The sequence below is a fragment of the Tympanuchus pallidicinctus genome, unplaced genomic scaffold (assembly GCF_026119805.1).
Source record: "Tympanuchus pallidicinctus isolate F22 unplaced genomic scaffold, pur_lepc_1.0 scaffold8, whole genome shotgun sequence".
NCBI classification, from domain to species: Eukaryota; Metazoa; Chordata; class Aves; order Galliformes; family Phasianidae; genus Tympanuchus; species Tympanuchus pallidicinctus.
Window position 1 is genome coordinate 36,727,357 of NW_026294802.1, and position 21,426 is coordinate 36,748,782.

Below are 21,426 nucleotides of genomic sequence, written 5' to 3' on the forward strand. Positions count from 1 at the left end.
GATAAGCAAATACCTACAGTGTTTTTCACATCTCTTATGGATAAAGAACAGTTAACCACATGCTCTTCCATGTGAGTATAGAAACAACACTCCAGAGCAATACCAGATGACCCTCTAGCATTTAAAACTTTGGCTTCAAAGGAAACATAAAACTGAGATCTCAACCAGAGTCAGTCAATAAACTTTTGGACTAGAGAAATCTTGAAAAACATCTTTCCAGCTATTGAGTTAAAACCAACCCAATAACATTTTATTTTCTGTCCATTCTTATGTCAGAGACAGAAAAAAAACAAAGAAAGGCAATTGAAAAAAGAATATGAAACTGCTTTTCCTGGTTTCTTATTCCTCTTCTCCTTTCTGGGGCAAATTTCTGGCTCTGCTTCTGTAATATCTTCTGAGATTCTCCTACTCTTGATTGGTCATCAATGATAAACAGGTAATACTTATGAAAAGGGAAAGCATAATGTATGTTACACCTTAGTTCTGTTCTTGGACTGTAGAGTTACTGGACTATGATGATTTTACTTTGGCCTTGAGACTACCTGGGGTTTCTTGACAGAAGCTGAACATCAGACTACAGACTACAACAAAAGATTCTATGCCCACTCCATGCTTTTCTAAGATATTAAACACATGAGCAACCCCAAGCCCTAGACCAAGTTCTCTCTGAGTGAATGCTACACATTTCAAACTTCAGCAATTGTTCTGAATTGTTATCAAACCTGTCTTTAAGGTTTTGAGCTTATCCAGAAAATCAGAAAAAAAAAGGCTTAGCATCTGCTAAATAAATCCTTAGTTTCTACTAGTTGTAATGTTATGTAATTAACATCAACTAAAAAGAAATAAAGCCTCTTTATGAGTTATCAAGGTAGTTCATCGAGACAAAGAGTAATGCTCAAAAAAAGAAACCTTGATTTCTATATGACTAGGAAGATATTAAAAATGTTTTCTTTACCACTATCTATTTATTTTGCTTTTACTGACACCGAATTTTGGGAAGTTTTATTCTCAAAATGTTTTCACATAATAGAAGTGTTTACAAAGTGTTTACAAAGAAGAAACTAAGCAATTCTCTACTATAATTACAGTTGTTTGACACCAACTGAGAAAGCAAGATGCAAAGAAATCTACTATCAGTGGACAGTGAGTTTATAATTTCCAGACAGACAGGAGACATTTCCAACAATACCTGCATTGATGCTCCTTCCACTCTGGCTACACAGGCAACTCTATCCAGGAAGGTCACAGTTACAGGAACAGCAACAAAGAAACCTTTAAAGAAGGCTTTAAGGTATCTTCTCCCAAAACCTTGAGCCTGTGCCATAATCTGAAAAAGATTAAGGGCGGAAAAAAGTTATTATAAAACAATATTTAAGTAAGTGTTGTCTGTATTCATGGAGTGAGGAGATATATTATTAATTCTTCAGGTCTCCCAATATCCACAGTGAGAAAATGAACATGTACATGAGAATGAACAAGAACAGCAATCTACATTAAAAAAAAATTCAAAAATAAAAGCCAACCATACAGAAGCAAATTTAATACTCAACATTTTCTTTTTATATAATTTGACCATTTCTTGTGATCCTCTGCTAGCAGAAGTGCTCGATAAAAATGACTCAATGATAGCAGTTCAGCTAAGCAAGAAGCAAACTGACAGAATCACAAAAAATTTAACTATGCATTTCTGAAAAAAATGTTAGCTATATGGAAACAATCACAAAACATTCAATTGGAGTGCAAATTTCTGTAAATTTTCTCTCCATACACTGGTAATTACACATTCATGAACCACAAAGATTGACTGCATTATGTAAAGGAAAAGCTGAGAGTTTCCAACACAAGGGCATTTTTTTATTAAAACGTTCCATACGCACAAGTCATGTATCATTTATACATTGATGGTAACTGCAAACATTTAATATCAATTCAAATTGTCACACATTTTACAGGGATACACAGTAACATAATGACACCTTATTTTCTACTACATAAAGAAGTTAAAAGTATAGTGATAGACTGCATAGCTATGACATAATGACACCTTACTATTCACATCGCCATGCATTATGCTATTGGTTTTACTTAGCCCTGAACCAAAGAACATTCTTGAAAAAACAGCTCCAAAGTACACTGAAATAAAAAAGTTGCTTGATCAAGCAAGGTGAGTACTGAGGCAGTGCTGCAAAGGTACAAGCCTACTTTTCTTTATTGCAATTGCATTCATCCCCTGACAGTTACTGAGCATTTTTGGCTCAGACTGCAGCAGACCCTCCAAGATACCCTTCACATGGGTTGGTGATGACCTGGGAGGACTTTTAAAGGAAATGATCAGTACAAAGATGAGCTCCCCTGAGCAATTTACAAAATTGGAAATGAATTGGGCTGTTTCTAAGATTTTACTAATTGATGTGATATTTTAATTAATTAACCCCTCCATACAAGACAAGGCTGTGACAGACACCAGTGTTGGGGTATGAAAGCCATGTGGGTAGGCAATGCCTGAACGATAAGGCACAGAAACGTGCTTCAGCAGCTCTGAAAGTTCAATTTAATAAACTTATTTTATCAGAAAGACAAGATTCCTCAGTGCTGTATCATAAGAAATACAGTTCTTCACCTACTGGCAAATCCAATTTAAACCTTTGTTTCTCTCTAATGAATACCTGGTACAGACTGTAAAAGATCAGTTTGCAGAGCCCCTGCTCCCTCTATCACATCATAAATCTGAGAGACAGTAATAGAAGAAAACAGACTGTGCCCTGAACTTCTGAGTCCTTCACTATGTTTAAATTCAAGGACAACAAAAAAAAACAGAAATATACATAGTTTGGCTCAATCATCTTAACAGAACATTAAGAATTTCACAATACAATCATTTTTTCTCTGCTGCACTTTCAGAAATACGGAGGTAATTCATTATTTGTATGCAAGGTACAAACCTCAAATTATTCTGATGAAATACTACTGAAAGCAGTATTTCTGCCATAGATATGGCTACTTAACTCTACAAAGCATTACACTTTGGAAAGCCAGTTCTACAAAATAACGCATCAGCATATTCCTCACTTGAATTCTTTATAGACACTAATAGCTTTGCAATGACAAGATCTGTCTTCTAAAAGACTGGAACACCCTTAGTATTATTACTGACATTCACCTTCACAACATTTGAAGTTCCTTTTTTTTTTTTTTTTTTTTTAAAAAAAAAAAAAGCTGGAAGTATTTCACTATCACCTATAACTTTTGCTAACAGAAGCTGAACTGTGGCAAAAGAGCTCTGAGCTCCCTCAGACGTGCGGCAAGGAGACTCCCTTGCTGATGCAGAACAAAGGACCTTTATTGTAGGTGCTTACAACCTTTTATACTCACACAACAACTGGTCAGATGTAGGATCCAGGTGCCTTGTGTGTGTTTACATCTGGCTCAAGTTACTGCTGAGCTTTTTTACTCATTAGCAGATAACGACTTTCTTTGTTCCACATCTCCCCCTTCTCTATTAATAAAAAAAGCAGCGGGTTCAGAAACATTCCTAAAACTAACTGAACTAAAATTAACACACTGAATAAACAATGGGTTCTTTATAGAGTACAAACAATAGTCCATTTCAACCAATCCCAACGATTCCAATTCTTATGACTCTTTGGTGATGCAGTCCACAAGTGAAGTGCGTTTTGTCCCATCTTGTTGGTGAGAATCCAAACCACTGATGAAAGTGCTGTGATCATGTTACAGCAGATGATGAGACGGATGGCCAGACCCATTCTGCTGGTATCCATCTAGGACCTGTTCCTGTTAAGGCACAAGCATAGCCTCGGCCCCACATTATCACTGTCTATCGATTTAGAAAATTAAGAACAAAGCACGCTTTAGCTACTCCTTCCTGAAGGGTCATACCTGCATTCCCCTTTTTTTGTTGTTTTTGGTTGGTTGGGTTTTTTTTTTTTGTATTTTGTGTGTGTGTGTGTGTGTGATATTTTGTAGGGATTTTATTTTTTTTTTTAAAATCATTAAATTACATAGTCAGAATTACAATTAGGAAAGCCAGGCAGGTGCAGGTTAAGACATACAGTTGTAAATACCCACATTACATTCTTAAGCACCAGAAGATATTCAGCCAGTTGAGTTGGATTCTACAACCAAATCTGAGATTATTTGAAAATGAGAAAGCTTCCTACACTGCCAATCTACTGCACATGAATGCACATCATTTTATAGCAAATACTGTTTTCTAATTTAGAATACAGGTATAGCACACCTTTCAAACACACTTTCAATGTTGTTAGGCCTACCTTAGAATTTTCTGGAGCACTGAACAATAGCTACAGCAGCTGAAAGGTTCAAAAAATACACTGCAACAGTGGCAACAGCTGGAATTAGTGCATGTCCAAACACAAGCATTCGCAGCTCCTGCTTCCTCACACTGATGAGCACCAAGGCTGAAAATTTCATCCTCCTTCTCTTGCGTTGGTGAACGAGCCATAGGCCCAGAGTCTGCAAGCTTTGCTTCCAGTTGCTGAGGTCCAATAGCACCCACTATAGCACATTTGTTGTACAAATTCCTTCCAAATAGGATTCTTTAGAGCAAGCAGCACCTCATAGCAGACAGCATTCCCATTTTCAATCCCTGCTTTCTCCAGAGAAGGGCAATCAGCTGGGGACAGTAAGACTTCTCTCAATCTTCCGATACATTCAGCAGGACAGGGCCTCTTTCAGCCCATTTCTACTGTAGGACTGTGTTCAGCTCCCTCTTTTTTCTGGAGCTTCTTCCAGCTCTTTCTTTTCCTAGAGCTTCTTTCAGCTTTCTTTTTCACTAGAACTTTGCATTTCTAGTTGCAGTGTAATTGCCAGGTCACAGCCTGAACCAATGACTAGGCACCAGGTGAGAAGGTCTGGCTAATCCATGGAGCTCAAGTGCGCTTAATGTACCTGAGTGACCTGAAGGAGTGGAGCCAGGATCCACACGTTTTCACCCTCATTAAGAGATGCTGTCAGAAGAGCACCATCTCTCTAGATAGTGACTCTACTCCTTCCTCTTGAGCTGTCAGTGGTTGTTGGAAGGAGTGAGGCAATTCTCTTTCTCTGTTACCTGCTGTTGTTCTGTATTGCCCGAATCCCATTATAAGGCACTCTCATAGTCTTCTTTTTGCTGTCAGCCAGTTTTCTGGATGGAATTTACTCCAGGGGCATGAGGTCTGGCCTCACAAACCTCATCCACTCTTGCAGCAACAGCAACCACAAAACACTGTACTTTGGCCATCCCCACAAGCATTTCCACAACTTTCTATGAACAGCTCCTCCTTGAGGTGAAAGACATAATATGATAGATCTATCAGATACAACTGGCCTGAGAAACTTCTTGAGAACTTTAAGAAATGGATACACTTGCTTACTCGTTAAATTCCTTACAGTCCAGCCTATTTTTCATTGAAATATGAATGTTAACCCCATTTCTTCTACTAAATCTATTCAAAGATCTTGTTATAAACTTCTTGCAAAAGACCCAAGCTACCATCTATAGGAAAATCTAGCACCTGAAGAAAAACAATTTGTCAGAGAATCCATGGGAAACCTAACATGTTCTTGGAACTAGAAACTTATAGTGACAAAGAATCCAGCAGCCAGATTTAAAACAGCAAGATAAAACACAGCATTCCCACTACATCACTTGGAAACTGGAGAGGTATTAAGCAGCTGTGGACAAAGCTGGGATTTCAGGACCTTTATAATATTTACAAGGTGCAGCAAAACACCAACAGCAACTGTACGAGCAATTGATTTTCAAAGCCAAGAAGAATCATAGAATTGCTCAGCTTGGAAAGGACTTCAAAGATCATCAAGTACAACCACAATCTAACCATACTACCCTAACAACCCTGGTGGACAATAGGTTGGCCATGAGCCAGCAGTGTGCCCTCGTGGCCAAAAAGGCCAATGGCATTCTGGGGTGCATTAAAAAGAGCGTGGCCAGCAGGTCGAGGGGTAGATCCATTCTGCCCTGGTGAGGCCTCATCTGGAGTACTGCATCCAGTTCTGGGCTCCCCAGTACAAAAAAGACAGGGATCTCTTGGAAAGAATCCAGTGGAGGGCCACAAAGATGGTGAAGGGCCTGGAGCATCTCTCCTATGAAGAAAGGCTGAGTGAACTGGGTCTGTTCAGCCTTGAGAAAAGACGACTGAGAGGGCATCTAATCTAGGTTTATAAATATCTGAGGTGTGGGGGCCATAGTGGTGAGGCCAGTTTCTTTTCAGTGGTACGTGGAGACAGGACAAGGGGAAATGGACATAAGCTGCAGCTTAGGAAGTTCTGCTTGAATGTGCACAAGAACTTCTTTACAGTGAGGTGACGGAGCACTGGAACAGGCTGCCCTGGGAGGTCGTGGAGTCTCCTTCTCTGGAGATGTTCAAGAGCTGCCTGGATGCCGACCTGTGCGACCTGCTGTAGGGAACCTGCTTTGGCGGGGGGGTTGGACTCGATGATCTCTGGAGGTCCCTTCCAACCCCTACAATTCTGTGTATTCTCCACTAAATCATGTCCCTGAGCACCACATCCAAACAGTTTTTAAACACATCCAGGGATGGTGACTCAACCACTTCCCTGAGGAGCCTATTCCAGTGCTTAACCACCCTTTCCGTAAAAAAGTTTAACCTGATATCCAAGAGCTATTGTAGGGAAGGGATTCTCTACTTGCCCTTTAATTTTCATTCCTCTATACGACACAACTGATCAAACCTCCTATTTTATGTTCTGTGCACACATAGATAAACCCTTCATTTCCACTCATGCACAACATTCTAGAAGTCTCCTGACTTCCCACAGGAGAGCGCAGATCTTCCCGACACAGATGGAGCAGTCCTGTAGATTATCCTACTCCAAAAGCCCTTCCCGTCAAAAGATCATAAACATAAACACACACATTTTAATAGCTTAAAAACTACTTAAAAATAAATAAATCTGTCCATACAATAAAAAGTTCTTATCACAAAGGTAAGAGGTATGTCTGTGAAATACTGATGTCTAATAGTACTCAATGAACTCTCCAGTATGGAAGACTTAAAAAATGTAAATGTATGTCAACAGAGCAAGCAAAGGATTCTTTTCTAAGAAAATTAATGAAGGACTCTAAATAGTTCATCAACACATATTTCCTTATCTCTGCCCAGTGAGCGACACCTTGAATAAAACAAATCCCAGCACTCAAGAAATGATGTGAGAAAAACAAGCAAAACAAAACACAGAAATAAATTTAGAGATGAATACAGTTGACATCATTTATAAATTACAGTTATTTTAGGAATAAAAGACAACAAACAAGAAAGTATTGTTCAGTAGAGCTGACAAACTCCAATGCAGCAACCTTGAAAACTTGTTTGAAATTGCAACATGGACAAAAAAAAATCCAAGATCAAAAATGCCAGCATACAGCAGGTCAAAGCATTAAGAATTTCATATTGTGCAGCCCAGAGATTAAGGCAGATGGAGCACAGCATTATCTATACTGAAGTATTTGCTGCACAAAAGGTCCAGGGATTATAATGAGCCTCTAGCGAGTACTACAACATATGGAGCAGAGATGCTATTTAGATAGCTCTCTATGTATAAAATATTTATTTTTCTTACACTTGCCTGCACATTAGAAGACAATGTTTATCAAACAGCCTGCAGAAACTCATCAAGTAATATTCAGAAAGCCCCAGGTTACAATATATTTGCAAATCTAAGTACTTAAAAATTACCTATGGAAGTATGATAGGAAAAATAGCTGCAAAACAAGGCATAAGCAGTCACCCACAAAGGAAAGAAATTGGCCCCTGATGTGTTTCTACAGGAAGGCGTGTAAGGAACAAGAAGAAGGGAATTACAACCAGTATGCAAAACTACCCAGTCAAGACTGTTAGCTTGAAATGTCCTATTTAATCTAGATAAGAAACTAGTAACTATACTACATACACTGTTGTAACTTAATGTTTCACTGAAATAACCAACTCTTCTGTCAGCCTTGCCATGTTTGCTTCTATAATCCAATAATATCATATATCCAGGCATATAAATGCCTTGAAAACAAGGCAATCTTCATTAACAAAATACCAAGATGTGACCTTGTTTCTCTCTATCCTATGAAACATAAAACTGAGCAAGAAACACGAGCTTTTGTTTTAAGCAAGAGTGGTACAATTTGATGACAAGGCTGCATCTAGTCTAACCACGGTAATGAATGCTGCTCAGTATCAGAATTTGCCTGACCTTTTTCACACATGCCTTTTCTGAAGTCTTTCATGAAACAAGGCCAGAACGATAGTGCCAGCAACCTGACCCCCATTTCTCACTTGTCACACATTTCACCAACTTTTACATTACAATAATTTTGTAAGGGGGCAAGTATGCAGACCTTATAGCAGACTAATTTAATTCATATACGCTTATCCAAGTACAGGCTGATGTACACAAGCAAAATACTGATGACTGTTACAGAAGAATCAAGATACATTAGCCCATCTAAAGTTTTCATTTAAAAATACTGTCCAGTTCCAGAAGGAGTTTTCATTTATCCTTTACTGAAAGGAAACTAATCCCGGTATTATTCCACCACACAAGTGAAATTTATATTCTATTAATATATTCATACCCTACACGAAGGTTTCCATCACAGTATTTCTTCACCATTTAAATTATCTCCCTTTGTTCCTTTGGCACAGACATGACAGTTATTAAAGAATATTGCTCTATTACAAGGTGGGAAATGCAACAGCTTAGAGAAATGATGACTATTTGGTCGTTTAGCATTCCTATTTGGTACAGTGTTAGCCACAGAAAAAATGTGCTAAGCGTACAAGCAGGTATGATCTGGTGATAAGCACCAGACTTAGATGATAATTATAGTTCAGTATCCAAAACAGAACTTTAAGAATAGCGAAATCTACAAGTCAAAAGAAAAAGATGTTTAGAGTAGTTCAATTCCAGTTACCTTCCTGCCTAGCAGAAACCTGGCACCTAAAAGGTTCTTCCCCAGGGCTACAAAGGAAACTAAACTCAAATATCCACTGAACTGAGGAGGTGAGCTCCTAACTGCAGACTGACACCAAACACAATACAGAGATAGGACAGAAAAGCACTTAAATCTTTGTTTGAGGCCTTTAAGCAGTATGAAGTACCGACAGAGGATCTGAAGACTTGTATCACACTGACATTATTCAACTGAACTTGCCAGCCAACTCTGAGCTTCCAAGAACAAGCCTGGAAGAGATTGTGATGTTCAACTTTTCACACAGGCATTTAAGACCCAGGGAAAGCTGACATTAAAATCCATCTGGAGCCAAAAAAAGGTTTCAGCTGTTTTCTTTCAATTGCAAAGAAAGTTTCCTTTATCTTCAGGTTACATGCCTAGAGATTAACAGCCCCAGCACGCACAAGTCAGGGCAGGCCTGGAAATAAGAGAACAGGCTCAGTTAAACAGCTTGGCAAACACACAGCTTATAGTGTCAGGAGAAGGATCTCAAGAGATGTCCTCAGGCAGCACTATTGCTCTGCTTTAGTTACCATTCTGTTTATATCCTCAAGTAGCAAATTCTAACCTCATCAGCATCTTCAATAGCTATACATGTATGCTGTAAAATGCATCGCTGTCCTATTTTTCCTAGATTGGCCGCTTTGTCCCAGTCTAGCTGTTTCACCTCTTCCAAGTACGTAACAGACTTTTCTTAGCCTCAAATCCACAACAATCCCTTTACTTATGCCCTAATTTCAATTAAAGCAATAAGGTTTTTCACGTAATAGTTCCCATCACTATGAAACATGAAGAAACTTTTACAGCATATCACAACACTAAAAAACAACAGTAAAGATCAGGCTTAGTAATCTTGGAGATAATAACACTCAACTTTCAGAATCAGACAAAGCCAGATCAACAGAAGGTCCTCTCAGCTTACAAAGCACATTTAAACAAAAAGCTGTTCTATGATGTTGACCCATAACATCAGATGCAAATGGTGGTATGGTAGTACAGGTTAAGCCTTCACACCAATATTCCATTACATTTTGTTGCCATGTGACAGATGGCAGCAGAGGGGCAGTCTGACACAATGGTGTCTGACATGGAAGTGCAGATGAAGTAATGGTGTCTAAATGAATTCCTCCATGCAGAAAATGCTGCATCTAGTTACATTCATTGATGCTTGCCTAACAGTGCATGTGAGCACAGTGAGGCAGTGTGTACTGTGTTTCAGCAGGGGAGACAGTGACAATGAACCTCTCCCACTAGTAAAGATTTTTAGCATCCAGGCTATTGTTCATAGATGGTGAAAATGCAGGTAATGGAGGGGACTATTGAAGTATTTTGTAGCTGAGAATCTGCTCTATCAAATAGTGTTCTTGTATTTGTTGCAGTTTCCAAGGAAATAAACATGAATCAATGACCTGGATGAAGGGACTGAGTGCATCATCAGCAAGTATGTTTATGAAACAAAGCTGGGAGGAGTGACTGACACATCAGAAGGCTGCACTGCCATTCAACAAAATCTGGACAGACTGTTGAACTGGGAGGAAAGGAACCTGATGAAATTCAACAAGAGCAAGTGCAGAGTCCTGCACCTGTGAAGGAATAACTGCATGCATGAATACCCATACAGGTTAGAGGCTGACCAGATGGAAAAGAACTCTGGAGAGAAGGACCTGGGGGTCTTGGTGCGCCTCTGTGGCCAAGAAAGCCAATGGTATCCTGGGGCATGTTACAAATTGTGTAGCCAGCAGGTCAAGGAAGGTGATCCTCCCGCTCTACTCTGCCACAGTGCAGCCACATCTAGAGCACTGGGTCAACATCTGGGCGTCCTAGTTCACACGGATCTTCAATAGAGAGTCCAGCAGAGGCCACAAAGATGAGGGGCCTGGAGCACCTCCTATACAAGAGAAGGCTTACAGAACTGTGACTCTTCAGCCTGAAGAAGACTGAGAAAGGATCTCATTACTGTTCATAAATATCTAAAGTGTGGGAGTAAAATGGATGGGACCAGGCTTTTCTCAGTGGCACGCAGCAACAGGACAAGGGCCAACAGGCAAGAACTGGAACACATGAAGTTCCATCTGAATACAAGAAAGAACTTCTTTACTGTGAGGGTGACAGAGCACTGGCACAAGCTGCCCAGGAGAGTTGTAGAGTCTCCTTGTCTGGAGACAGTCAAAACCCACCGGAATGCCTTCCTGTCAGCCTACCAGAGGGAACCTGCTTTAACAGGGGATTGGACTTTATGAACCCTAGCGGTCCCTTCCAAAGCCTACAATTCTGTGACTCTGTGAAATAGGAGGCATTACTTTCAGAGTGACCTATATACTACATTCCAGCACAAGGATCGACCCAACGTACAAAAAGACTCAGACCACAAGTCATAAACTTGGAAGGAAGTAAATAGCTTATTTTTACAAAGTAATTTCATACATCAAAGACATAAATTTTACCTTCACAAATAATTCTGTATTTCCACAAAGACATTTTACTCCTGAAATACAAAGCAAAAGCAAAAGAAAATATAACTGTAGATAAAAATTCCCTCAGCAATTTAAGTAACAAACAGTTCAGAATGGGAAGTAATCAGCCATCTCTCAGTTCTGACAAGATATTCAGGATTTTGTTTTATGTAACCAAGAAAAAGAACAGCAATATCATTGCTTCTCTATTGACAATGCAATAGAAAGACAAATACGTAATTTTTATAAATGAGATCTTTTCAGACAATCCAAACTTCAGATGTAATGCAAAATCTTTAAGCACTATCTTACAGGTGACTGGCAGTGTACCAGTTGCTCTAATCTGAAAAATAATTGCTTTTATTCATGTTTCTGTCTCTTGAAACAAACTAAAAATCATTCACATTCACACAGAAAGAAAAGTACCAGATTACTTCAGTTCTGAAACATGCTTAAGTGAACAACAAAAGGCTTATGAATTGAATGTTCTGTGTTGCCTTTTGGTGTAAAGATTCAATGCATGTAAAGTAAGTACCACAAAACTTTACTCCAGTTAATTGTGATTTTCATGAATCTAACTCCAGGGAACGAAACAGCTGATTCTTAGTTTTAACCAAAAAGGAATAAAGTTTTCATATAACATCAAATAAGCAGACAAAGAAGAATAAAAGTATTCAACTCAAAACATGGATATCTTTAAAAGAAACTCTTCCATACATTTTTCCATCTGAATTAATAACAAATAAGGTTAGTACATAATGGAGAAGTATATTCTAGATGAATGCAAAATCAAATGAGTGTATATACAACACAAGTTTCTAAGCTACTAATCTTTAAACCATGCAGGTACGTATTGGGTATAAAAGGACAAAACAATAAATAATATTAAATATGGCATGAATAAATAATTTTAAAAGGAAGAATAGCAAGAGCTATCTCAGTATTCAAGAGAGATTTTCAATTTTCAGTGTACTTTACAAAAATAAGCAGTACTCCCAAAAAGGCAGCTTTGTGCCTACTTCTTCAAAACAAAAGAAGACTTGTACTTCAGAGCCAGTTCTATGAGCACTAAGGTCTGATGGACCAAATACGTACCCTGCCTGTGGGATGTTAATAAACTAAATGTACAAACTAATACACAAAACTGTGCCCTTGAAAAATAATTTGTTATTTTATCAACTTAGGTTTTATCCTTGAACATTAGAGGTCACTGTGGGACTTTCTACAAGGGTACCCAGTACACTCAGCAACAACCATTCACCACCATATTGATTCCGAGTCTCAGATTTGTGACAAGTTCAACTGCCACATAAATTTCTCAGCTCTGAGAAGGAAAAAAAAAAAGCCTCAACTAAAACCAATCATTTTGAGGAGTATGTAATTATTCATTTTACTAAAAAACAAACAGAAAAAGCCTTCTGGAGCCTAGGCACAGAAAAGTAAAGTAAAAAGGTTCTTTCTTTCGACACTTGCACATTCATTTATTTCTACTATAAACATTCACAAAGCCAGAGAAAGGTTATCCACTGGGTCATTCCTCCTTGAAGCTAGGTCTGTAAATACTAGTTGAAGAAAAGACCAGTTTAAAAGAGTACTAAATCCCTTTGATAGAGCAGTATATTGTTCATACAAATCAGCATCTGGTTTCTCCAGCACTTCAAGACTTCATAGAAACACAGAACCCTTGTAGTTGGAAGGGACTTCAGAAGGCCATCTTGTCCAACTGCCCTGCAATGAGCAAGGACATCACAGCTAGATCAGGTTGCCCAGAGTCTGATTCAATTTCGCCTCCTAAGTCATGAGCAAAGGGGTATCAACCACAACACTAGGTAACCTGTTCCAGTGCCTCACCACCCTCACCGAAAAAGACTTTTTCCTTATATCTAACCTAAATCTTTCCTTCCTGAGCTTGAAGCCATTTCCCCTTGTTCCATCACCACAGATCTTGCTGAAGAGTCTGTCCTGTTCTTTCTTGTAGCTCCCCTTTAGATATTGAAAGGCCGCTACAAGATCACCTCACATCCTTTCTCCAGGCTGAACAGCCCCAGCTCTCTCAGGCAGTCCTCATACAAGAGGTGTTTCATTCTGTGGATCATTTTTGTGGCCCTTCTCTGGATGCACTCTACTTGCAGTGTACATTCCAAGCAACAGCAGTTGGTGGTTTTTTTTCCCCTTGATACATGAAACAGAATCATATTTCTCACCTTTAAAGACTAAAATATTTCAGTTAAAAAACAAACAAACAAGAGATTGCCACTCTTTTGTAAAACTAAGAATGTCCATTCCACACCGCCTGGTTTTAGGTTCATCGTAGGAATGAATGAATGTCCAATCTTTACAATACAATATGAACACTAAAATATACATTTTGAAAGTGAACTTGGCACTAGAATTTCAGTGACTCTCTTCCAAAATGTTAAAATAAATGTATTTGCAACAGAGAGAATTCCAACACACAGGACCAAATTTTTGTTTCTTCTTGAGAAGTTTTCTGTGATGACCAAAAAAACTCTCAAAATGTTAAAGTATTAATTAATTAAAAAAATAGAAGTTTGGGCCACTAACTAGAAGTGCAATAAATTTAATTGGTCCAAAAAGACCATAAAATCATGCACTCATGATCATGTGAAATACAGATTTGTTATTTAACAACAATAATGTAAAACATTATTGCTCATACTAAAACTAAACTAAAAGCATAGCATAAGTTCCAGGTAGGTATTCCAGAGTCAGGATCTGCAGCACAGCAATCAACTTATCTGAACATTCAAATGTCAGCTGTGTCTGTGGAACCTATTTGAATCTTAAAACCACTCTCCACCACAATACTGCTCTCAAGGAGCATGTTACTACCCACTGTAACACAATGTGCATTGTTCTTTCCCTCAATTCAGAGAACAGCTTTCTTTTGGTAACCAAATAAAAGTTACACAGAAGAATCTGTAATTGTGAAAGTAAAAGAAAAGAGTAACTCATAGGAATCACCCAGTCGTAGTTATTAAAACATTATTATGTTACATTTTTACAAAATGCATGTGCATTCAATTACAAAACTGCATATTGGAAATAGATTTGTTATCATTTGAAGTCTCTTAGAGAAATCATTTTATTTATATATATATAAATTACATGTATATAAAGATATATACATATGTCTGTATGTGTGTGTATATATATATATATATATATAAAAATAATATAAATCCCTGTGATATATTTTCTTCCATTTATCTTCCGTTAGCAATTCACTGCTATATTTTTCCATGCTGAACCAGAAAAAAAAAAAAAAAAATAGAAAAGCAAACTGAGGCATAAGAAAGTAATCTGGACACAAGTGAAGCAGCTTTCCTAGATCACCAGCTTCATTTTTTCAGTATTTCAACCTACACAATTAATTTTGGTTCAATGGAAAAGCAATATAAGAAAAAAAAATCCCATTCAAATATTGGTTAAATAGAAAATATTATGAGGTTAGAGCCTACTTGGTGTTCTGTTCCAGTTTCTCTGTCTAAACTTTTCACTGACTTCCAAAGTACTTCATTTCCTTTAGAAAGGATAAGAACAGCATGGAGACCTGCCTAGGAGCTCAGTCTCCAAATACAGGAAGGACTGTGGCCTCTACAAAGCAGAACTAACTGAAACGCCAAACATGGAAAAGCCTACAGTTTTAAGTGATGCCACAGTAGAGAGTAAAATCCAAGATAGTAATTACCCTCAAAACGTTCAGGACATATGATAATGGGAAAGCCGCTCAATCAAGAGAGAACTGCTATTATCAGGTGCACAGTGACGTGGGGAAGCCAGCAGCAAGTCATTGCCAAACCTCCATATTACCCGCAGCACAAGCAAACGCTGCTGACACGTGTACTTCGCAACACAGCCACAGCTTCCTGCTCCCACTTATCAGCACTGAAAACCTGAGTACACAGTGAGCAACAGTTCGCAGCATTAGCTCTGCCACTTCTGCTAAGGAGAAAAAGACAACGGAGAAATTTCCCGCAACTAGCGGGGCCACCACCCTTCCCCCTCCCCTCCTGCTGCCGCCCAACCGTGGCGCCACAGCCCCGCACCGCCCAACGGCCGCCCGAGGGGCGGAGCAGAGGGGCGGCGCGCAGCGGAAGGCGGGCTGAGCTGCGCTGCGCTGGCTGTGGCGCCTGCCCGCCCGAGGCGGCCCCTTCCTCCGTCGGCCTCTTGTCCCCGCGCCCCCCTTCTCGCCGTTCATCCGTCAATCCGACTCTGCGCTTACGTCGCTGCACTCCGCCTCCCACCCGGCCGCCGCTCACCTTCTCGCGGCGCTGCTCCGCTCGACGGGGAAAACGGAGCGCCTCCGCCAAGCCGCTGGGGGCTCCTCGCCGCCCTTGCCCGGCCGGGCTCGGTCACGTGGGCTCACGGCGGCGCCAGGCGCTGCGTGCGGAGGGCGCGGGTCCCGCCGGGGCGGGAGGCAGCTGAGCCGCGCACCCTGTAATGGCGGTGGCGTCCCGCCCAGTGCTGCGCGACGGGCGCCGAGCTGCGGGGCGTTTGTGGGGCGTTCGGGCATGTCGGGCGTTCTGCCCCGCAGCCAGCACGGGCTGACGGCTCGCGTCCTGTTAACTGACATGTTTTGCAGTCCCGTCCTCTTTTTTTCCTCTGTGTTGGCAGTTTGTGTAGCAATCCTGTATTACCACTTCACAAGCTTCCAGTCGTCTGTTCCAAAATGAAAGCTGTTTTCCTCTGTCTAACGCTAATGGTTATGTTAGGGCTTGTGATTTCGCTCCAGCATTTAGGGCTTTTTTATTATCAGCAACTGCCATCATGGTCTGAAGCAGGAGGGTTTTCAGAACAGTTCATATATATTCAGGAGAAAATGGGCATGTTTGAGGTACAAAATCCCTTCAGGGTTCATAAGCACACACAGCATCATCCAATTCCAACACCCCTGCCATCAGCTGGTTGCCACCCACCAGCTCGTGCTGCGTGGGGCCCCATCCAGCCTGGCACTGAAGACCTCCAGGGTTGGGGCAAGCATAGCTTCTCTGGCCAGCTGTGCCAGGGCCTCACTCTGAGTATTTTGTTCTGTCATCTAATCTAAATCTCCTGTCTTTCATTCTACAGCAATTCCTCCTTGTTTTATCATTATCTGCCTGTATAAAAATTTGGTTTTCCCCCTGTTCATAAGCTCCATTTAAATACTGCAGTGAGTTTCCATAGTCTTTTGTTCCCCAGGCAGAACAAGTCCAGCTTCCTCAGCCTGTCTTCATAGAAGAGATGCTCTGCTCATTCTCAAAGGCCCTCTCTGGACCTGCTGCAACTCTGCATCCTTTGTGTGCTGGGATCGCTGGAGCTGGATGCAGTTCTCTGGATGGAGCAGCAGGAGGGTTGGAGCAGCTGCAGGGTTTATTGCAGGTGCAATAGTGTTAAGTGCTGCTCAGCAGCCTTGCCCCAGCATGTTGCAGGAATTGCAGGCTTTGGAATTGCCCAGGTGGTGGTATGCCTTTTTCAAACGTTTTTTCAGTTTTTCAGGATTCTGCAGTTGTTCAGAAGTGAGCTCCAGAAGGCCCATATCTTCCCATGCACTCTACCACTCATAAATATCCTGCTTTGAGATTTGATCTCTGCATGGTATTCTTAAACAGATGTTCAGATATTTCACCTTACACTAGGCATGTCGAACCCACTTGTTTTGATTTTGTTGCCTTCTTGCCTTTTTTTTTTTTTTTTTTTTTTTTTTTTTTAACGTTTTGTTACCAGTATGCATGAACTGTGTATTTTATACATGGCCCAAGACAATTCCTCTTCATTCTTCTTCATTCCTTTTCAGTTTGGCCCAGGCAAGCCAAGAGTCTGAATGCCCATGATTTACAGATTGGATGTAAGAATTCATTGCTGGTATTGAGACTGCAAAATGCAAAGTAACACAAGGTTGAGTTACTTTAACATTTCTGAATACTTAGCAAATAGCATAAACCAGCTATTACATACAGTACCATCTTTCAGCATTGTCACAGCTAAGGGGTTAAATTCCCTTAGTGGAATCAGTACTTCTTCACTGTTCTTTTTCATTATTGAGGCTTATTTCTGAATCATTTATCCTGTACATGCATTTTAAAGGTGTGTAATTAACTGGTTGCAAGTTGTTAGGCAATTGATGAAGCATGAACTGTGCACTGATTTGTTTTCTTTATTTACATGTTTCCCATAATACTCCGATGAGAGCAGGATGTTGAGACTTTTTTACACTTTGTATTATTCCTTGCCTGTTTGACCAGATTAGGAAGAATTTTGTGAAGCCTTTTGCAGTTCCTCAGATTTCATTAAAAATTAGTCCTCAGTGAAGCCTTAATCAACAATTAATAAGTGTTAAAATATAAGCAAAAACAAACGGTCCTGTCACTAGCTCAAATAATGGGTTCAGAAATTACCTTCATTTATCCAAACTGTAACAGTACAAGTGACTGCTCTCAGCTTGTTTACAAGAGTTTTCTGTTCATTTCTTAGTCCTCCCCCACCTAATCCTTTCTCATCAGGGAGAATAATAATTGTGTTCAATGCCTTCAGCCAAGAGGTACAGCAAGAGAAATTTTAAGATAGCTTCATTCCTGGGAAGTGATGTTTTTAAATAGTGCTATGTGCAAAGGTGCCTTGGAAGTTAGTTGCCTGCTTTATTTTAGCCTTGTTTCTAGCAAGCACAATAAATATCTCTATAAAGAGTCAATATTCTTACACATGTATTTGCTTTGCTTTTGCTAGTTCTGGCTTACCTACTTACATTTTTTCTGTGTGGCTTAGCAGAACAGTGTGGTTTGCAAGAGATTGCACTCAGATTGCCTCCAAATCTCTCCACCTATGTTTTCTTTGTCACAAAATGGGTTTGGTTGATATTTTTTCTTAGTCTCGTTACTGAATCCTGCAGTCCAGTTAACCTAATAAGAAGTAGGAGTGTCCCCTAGACCTGGTGTCTCCATTCAGAAAGTCTTACTATATATCTTACATTTAGTCTGTATGATTTTTACTATTACAATTTCCTCGAATGTCTAGTTTCCACTGTGCAATGACAAAACCACCACCTCTAAACAATAACAATGAAAAGCCTTCCTGTCACCTGTTTTCTGTACTGTACCTTAAAAAATGGCAGTGTCTGGTCACACTAGTTCTGAGGAGGAGGAACAAGAGAACAGCTAGGTGGGCAACACACAAAACCCAGCTGCCCATGTTCACAATACTATGTCAAAGATGCAGTGCCATCAGGTTTGAAACTGACCCTCTATGCCCTTTGATACCCCACGAGGCTCCCTTTGATCTCAAGAAACCCCACCACCTTCTTTGCAAGCAGACTCAAGATCCTACTTGTAGCCCTTCACAGGAGAATACCTGTGGCCTTCAGCGTATATGGAAGCATGACTTGAGCATGATGTAACAAATTGGTCCTCTGGGACTTGGGCAAGGGAGGCATCAAGGCACTTCACTAACAGCCAGATGGGAGTCAGACAGCAAGCTTATTTCAGGAATTTCCTTCCCCTACTAGAGCCAGCCACAGACCTGCTCAAGCCACAGCCATTCAGGCAGGCTGCCAAATTTGGCTAAGGTTGCTTAATCATATGCCTGCTGAATCTCAGCAGTTTGGCTGAAATATCCATGCCAACATGCAGGGGAGACAGAACCAACTAGTAAGCTACCTCATGACTGTTGGTAGAAGCTGGACCTGCACTGGTGATGGAAAGGTGAAGGGACAGGCCTGCACACTGGAAAGTGGCCATTCCAGATTTGTACAGAGATATGCAGCACAGCTGCTTAATAAAAAGCAGCTTCTGCAGTTTCTGTAACACTCATGTAAAACCATGTATTAGCTATTTTATGACAAAAAGCATCACTAAGGTCAAGTTGGCACAGCATGCCAGCTAGCTTAGAGGTGTAGGCAGAGGTCATCATTTTTTTTCTTCTGTTTACTAAAGGGGTAGTAATGATCATTATAGTCAGCACTCTGGGTCTTAGAGATCGCTGTGGGTGAACCGTGCCTGCTGGGAGGTCACACTAATGCTAGCAGCACTTCAGCCTGCTAATGTCTACCTTGTAGGATGCACAGGAACTTTCCTCACCCCTTACAGTACAGACACGTCCACAGTGAGGACTGGCACATCATTAGCTGTGTGGGAATATGCCTCAAACAGGTTACACAATGGTGTACATCTACATAGGACTGCCTTCTCCTCTTTCCTCCTTAGATCAATGACTGCTGCCACACCTGTCCTGGCAACAATTTCTTTTCTTTCTCTCTTCAATCTTTCAGACAAATTCCTTGACCCTTTCGCACTGCAGCAGACATCTCCCTCTGTTACCTTAACAACAGGAGCAGCTCAGCTGCACCAGGCAGCCAGGGCTGGAATTTTTTCTTTCTCCTAGCACTGAAAAAACAGCCATTCACTTCTTACTTCAGCTTCAGTCTAAAATGCTGATCTTAAAATGCATCAACCTGAAGTATGCCAGATTCCTGACCTCCTGTTAGGAGGGCCAAAGATAGATTTTACTGCATGGATTGAATTCTTACATCTTTTCCATGTGTGTATCTTGAAGATGCTAATTATCTTTTGAAAAGTTATCAGCTTGCTACAAGTTGAACAGATGTCACTGGCCCAAGTCTCCATATCTAAAGGGCATCAAATAACCAGGGAGTACTCGAACCTCTCATGAAAACCAAGACTAGGAACATGCCTGAAGATCTGGTGTCTATAGAAAATATATGTGTTGCAATGAGTAAAAATATATTTATGTCACTGACTCTTCTCTGTGTTGTGAAATGATAGAAATTTGTGCTAGCCCCAAATTAGTTACCCAGTTATGTTTGCTTCACTTCAACAAACACAATAATGAGCAAGAATACCGAAGATTGGAAGGGGATAAACAAAAGTCTTTGGAGTTACTAGCTAGCATTTTCAGATAGGCATCTCATCATCACTGATGCAAACACAAGAACAAGCACACATTCCTGACACATTGATGCTTTTACTTAAGCACAAACATCTCCAGACTTAATCTAGGCTGTCTTTATAACATTAACACGTGACCATAAGAATACAGGGGATGAAAAAATCTGGGTATAATTGTCTTATTATTCTAGGACTGGAATTCCATTTTGAGATGTTGACCTCTGCCCTCTGGAATGTCTTACCAGGGAACCTAACAGGTGCTGGCACCTGCGCTGCTACATATCTCTCTGGGAGAGAATCAGGTCTAGTGACAAGTCAACCTGAGCTGTTTGGAGGAGCAGCACGAGTTTATTTTGGTTGTGGAATAGGGCTCAAATAAGCACAAAGGACAGGAAAAATTCAGAATTCTTTGTATTGGGATATGAAGGTTGGGCACAGCTGTAGGCAACTGCTGCTCTTCTTCTGTATAAACAATCCTGTGAGGAACAAAAGCGTGGGATGCAGCTCATGGAGCTCATGTACTGTGCTTGCACAGAGTCAAGGCAGGCAGTTGATGGTGTATTTAGTGTGCATGCAGGGTCTTGTTCCTGTGCGTAAGTAGGCAGCTACTCTAGTGCTGAAGACCACATTGTTTTGATACTGTTCTAATTAGCCCATTGTCATCAGTGAAGGTGTTAACATAAGGTTGGAAACTTGGAGTACATTTAAATTCTGTTATGTGGCAAATGCATCAAAGCCATTTATATTATGCTCTCTGGAAATACATCAGAAAGACCCTCCCAGCCTCCACTCAAACTGAGAAGATCCAAAAATAAATGTGCCAGCTCTCTGCATCTGCTCTCTCTGATAACTCCAGCATCAGACTTAGAGCAGATCATCTGGGAAGTCCAAATCCATCAGCCAGGGAGTTTAGAGGTGCAGCTGCTCTGGGGAGATGGCAGCACAGTGCTTGGTGGAGAGGCTGGCCACTGGCAGTGATAAACTTGGGCTAAGGCACTTTGCAAATACAGTCATGCCAGAAGCTTCAGAGCCACATTCACTGATGATATCAAGGCTCAATGTCTGAATA

The 21,426-nt window shown here is 40.5% G+C and overlaps 1 protein-coding gene across 3 annotated transcripts in view; it reads right to left on the reverse strand.

Annotated features, from left to right (window-relative positions):
• The window catches only part of IMMP2L (inner mitochondrial membrane peptidase subunit 2), a 446,117-nt gene extending 430,270 nt beyond the window's left edge, over window positions 1-15,847 (reverse strand). For all 3 annotated transcript variants that reach the window (XM_052667976.1, XM_052667977.1, XM_052667978.1), the window contains exons 1-2: window positions 15,741-15,847; window positions 1,190-1,327 (exon numbers count right to left, since the gene is read on the reverse strand). In XM_052667976.1, the coding sequence (XP_052523936.1) occupies window positions 1,190-1,324 (135 nt within the window). In that variant the 5' untranslated portion in view covers window positions 1,325-1,327; window positions 15,741-15,847. The remainder of the gene's footprint in view (window positions 1-1,189; window positions 1,328-15,740) is intronic.
• Window positions 15,848-21,426: the final 5,579 nt, after the last annotated feature.